The 4,357-nt window shown below is 36.7% G+C and overlaps 1 protein-coding gene across 1 annotated transcript; it reads left to right on the top strand.

The window, feature by feature from the left end:
• Positions 1–467: 467 nt before the first annotated feature.
• Positions 468–1,697, top strand: LOC130076142 (anoctamin-1-like). Its single transcript, XM_056241114.1, has 3 exons — positions 468–720; positions 787–892; positions 1,062–1,697. The coding sequence occupies exons 1-3, from the start codon at positions 590–592 to the stop codon at positions 1,284–1,286; spliced, it is 462 nt and encodes a 153-aa protein (XP_056097089.1). The 5' UTR covers positions 468–589; the 3' UTR covers positions 1,287–1,697.
• The last annotated feature ends 2,660 nt before the right edge of the window (positions 1,698–4,357 follow it).

Below are 4,357 nucleotides of genomic sequence, written 5' to 3'. Positions count from 1 at the left end.
TTGAATTAACTATACTGTAGCGCCTCAACCCATCACTGAGTTAATGCCATTGAAAACTAAAATTGTAGCACTAGGACTAAGAACATTGGAGGTAGTTTGTAGTGCTGTTGTCGTACACGCATCTGATCCAGAGATATACCTTGACAAATGCAATTGTACTGTAAGTAATGATTGTGCAACCAAATGTTTTTTCTTCCATATTAACTTTAACTTATTAATTGACTAAAACTAGAAAGTGGAGGCAGAACAGTATAAACTAAAGTTACTAAAAGTCACATTACAACAGTTTATGTTTGCACTGTTCCTGTCTTTGGCAAACTTCACTTAAAGTCAAAAATGTCCACGAGTCAAGTTAAGGTTGTAAAACTGTTCAGAAGTAGTAAAACTCTAAAAGCTAAAGATTCTACACACTAATCATGATTCATTAGTTCATACTTAGTATTTTTCTTTTTTTTTCTTTTTCTGCTTCCATTAATACGCCACCTTTGTACAATAACATGTCGAAATCTTCTTATAACTGTCATCTTTCCTCCAGGCATTTGTGATCTCCTTCACTTCAGACTTCATTCCCAGGCTGGTCTATCAGTACATGTACAGCCAGGACGGCTCGATGCACGGCTTTGTCAACCACACATTGTCTTACTTTAATGTCAGTCACTTCCAGAACGGCACCGCGCCAGTGGAGCCGTTCCACCTGGGCTTCCGTGTGGACATCTGCAGGTATGAATACAATCAGAACAGCTCCATTTCCACTCTACATACATGTTTAATGCCATTCTCCTCCAGGTATAAAGACTACAGAGAGCCTCCGTGGTCTCCGACGCCATACGAGATCTCGAAGGAGTTCTGGGCCGTGTTGGCCGCCAGACTAGCATTTGTCATTGTCTTTCAGGTGAGTGTCTAATATCGAAAGGCTCATCTGTGCGAGACTCACAGTATAAGGGCAGTGCTACCTTAAATTATTCCCAAAGAAAAAAAAAATGCGATTAGTCGCTCAGAAATCAAGTGTGTACAGAACATCAGTTAAAATCATGCTAAGCTCTGGTGATTTATTTGTGCAGAATGTGGTGATGTTGATGAGTGATGTTGTGGACTGGATAATCCCAGATATCCCCAAAGACATCAGTTTACAGATCCATAAGGAGAAGATCCTCATGATGGATCTGTTCATGAAAGAGGAGCAGGGAAAGACACGGGCCGAGGACAGCGCGACGAGTAAGGAGATGCGTCACGGTCCTCTAGCGCGCTCGCGCTCCATATCGCACACACCCTGCCAAACCTACTGACGTCAGCAGAGTTTCTGTCCTTACATTCCCCTGACGAAGACGTGCCGCTAGGTCTAAAGTAAAGCCTATCGCCAGTGCACACTGCCTTTGCCTTCATATTGTACAGTTCTTCACACTGATGTATGTGCTCAACGCTTATTTCTATCATATTCATTTCCCTCAGTTGTTCTCTTTCAAGAAATGTGCCACAGCCACCAAGAACTTTACTAATGACAAAAATCCAGCTAACAAAATATGTTCTAAGAACGTTTTGCTAACGCTCCCATTAGGCTATGAAAACGTTATTTCGGTATGTTCTCTCAACATTCGAAATGTACAGTTTTTTTATGTTTCAAAAACGTCTTTCTTGGTTATGTGAATGTTAAGGAAACATTCCATTGTATCATTCTGCAAACATTGTGGCAACGTTACTTTTGAATGTTCTCTGAACGCTCTGAAACAAGTAACATTTCAAAAACGTTAGACGAACGTCCAACTAAAACGTTTTTGTGCAAATGTGAGAACGTTCCCTGTTAGCTAGGAAAGTGCTAAGGCCTGAAACATACTCTACGCATGTAAGTGAATAAAGACATTTCTGGATACGTGAGCTTGAGTTAATTCATCATTGCGTCAGAGAGAGTTCATAATGCAGCAGGTTCTCAGCGTAAAGCAGTTTACCTGCCTGTAATGTTCGAGGAGCCCTGACGAAATAAAACAAACATTGTAACTCGATCACCCCTTTGAGTCCTATAGGCTTTTTATTACCATAAATTGATAGCAAGATTAAATGTTACAGTATGTACGGTACGAAACCAAACGCTTGCAATGCGTTGGCCAAGCATTCACGTTTACATACCCGAGTATGTTTCTAGCCTATGAATAATCTATACAAACCATCACATTAAAACAAATTGAACTGTATTTATACATTGATAAAATGCTCATAGGGATTAAAAACCTCAACTGAATTAATTTACCATTTTGACCATAAAAAGGGCTGCTAGATGTTTTTATTGAAATGTGATACTTAATATGGTTTATTTCAACCCTTAAGGTTCCGGTTGTTTTGTTTGCAGTTTTATGTGATTGAAAATATCTCCCATCCTTAATTTATAACAAAGCCTAAATATGGGAGAAATCGTAAGGATCTTTAGACAAGGACCTATAGGAACTTGATTCATTTCACGAGTTCACACTTACATATAATTTGAGGAAATAAGATTTAACCCTCTGGGGTCTGAGGTGTTTTCAGGGTCCTTGAGATGTTTTGGCATGCTCTGACATTTCTGCTTTTTTCAGTTGCTTATAAACATATTAATGGCACAGGTTAAATTACACTCTATATAGCACACACAGGGCTACCATAATATGTGAACAACATGTTAATACATGTTTGTATTGTTGAGAGAATATTGTTTATGCATGGTTATTGAAAAAACTAAAAACTAAAGTTTCTAATATAAGGCCACAAATAACATACTAAATATCTGTCCACAAGACTTTTGACTAGTGGATGTTGTCGCCTAGAGTTTTTGCTTCGAATTGATCTGAAAATCATTCTGCCTAATCATTCACATAAAACAATAGATTGTTTTAAATTGTGAAAAACATTTTTTTGTTTGCAAAGGCAATATGCGGATGGGCGGAATGGCCCAACCCCCTCATGAATAATTAGGCAGTTCTCACCTGAGCAGACTGCATACTAATGAGCCTTTCATTCAGTGGTGTCACACAAGAAAGAATGCAAGGACAATATATATATAAATAAATAAATAAATATGTATACACACACACACATATATACATGTATATATATATATATATATATACACTACCGTTCAAAAGTTTGGGGTCAGTGAGAATTTTATTTTTATTTTTTGGAGGAAAGAAATCAATACTTTTATTTATCAAGGAATAATTAATTTGATCGAAAGTGACAGTAAAGACATTTATAATGTTACAAAAGATTCTAACCCTAACCCTATTAATCAAAGAATCCAAAAAAAAAAAAAAACTACCAACAACTGTTTCAACATTGATAATAATAATAAATGTTTCTTGAGCATCAAATCCTCATATTATACTGATTTGTGAAGGATCATTTGACACTGAAGACACTGACACTGGTGATGCTGAAAATTCAGCTTTGATCACAGGAATAAATTACACTTTACTATATATTCACACAGAAAACAGCTGATTTACACTGGAATAATATTTAATACTATAACTGATTTTTGTTGTATTTTTAATCAAATAAGCGCAGCCATGGTTAGCAGAAGAGAATTCTTTTAAAAGTATTTAAAATCGTACCGACCCCAAACTTTTGAACGGTAGTGTGTATATATATATACAAACAATCAAAATATAAATGAAAGCCAAAAGCACATTTTTAGTCACACCTTTTAGCCATCCACATACCATTTTTAGCCATCCACCGCGGTCAAAATAAACCAGTCGCATTTCAAAGTCGTTCGCGAAACGACCGCCAGGTGGCGCAAAGGGACATTTAGCAAAACGTAAGTGGGGCTAATGTCTGTAGCCTAAGGATGAAATTCTACAAGTTATGGTAATTTCCAAATAAGTCTACAACAAACATTTATAGCCTACTCCGTAATTGTTGGTCATACAGATAAGATATAATCTTTTAAAACTGTAAATGGCTAAAGTATAGGCCTACACTCACAGGCTAAATGAAAAAATCGCTCATGTGAGAAACAGACGTTTGGGTATTTCTCAGTGAGTAAATTCATAGCCGAGCGGTAGAACTTAGGGTTCATCATCAAGATGACACGGGTTCAAATCCCGCACAAACAAGGTCTGCTGTATATTTTATATTTATTTAGATTTGTCTAGCTCTAAAACTCTGTTACACCATACAGTTTTTTTTTGCTTATATTTATAAAATACAATTATCATGCATTTCCATTTCACACTAAGGAAAAAAAATAGTATCCAACAGAACGACTTTATATATAGCCTATATATATATATATATATATTAGGGGTGGAACGGTACACAGAAGTCACGGTTCGGTTCATACCTCGGTTCAGACATCATGGTTCGGTACGATTTCGGTACAATGAAGGGA

Source organism: Rhinichthys klamathensis, unplaced genomic scaffold (assembly GCF_029890125.1).
Source record: "Rhinichthys klamathensis goyatoka isolate OS25496 unplaced genomic scaffold, OSU_Roscu_1.1 h1tg000630l_1, whole genome shotgun sequence".
In the NCBI taxonomy this organism is placed as follows: Eukaryota; Metazoa; Chordata; class Actinopteri; order Cypriniformes; family Leuciscidae; genus Rhinichthys; species Rhinichthys klamathensis.
The sequence above is the reverse complement of the archived record's forward strand: the minus strand, read 5'-3'. Positions and strand labels throughout refer to the sequence as shown.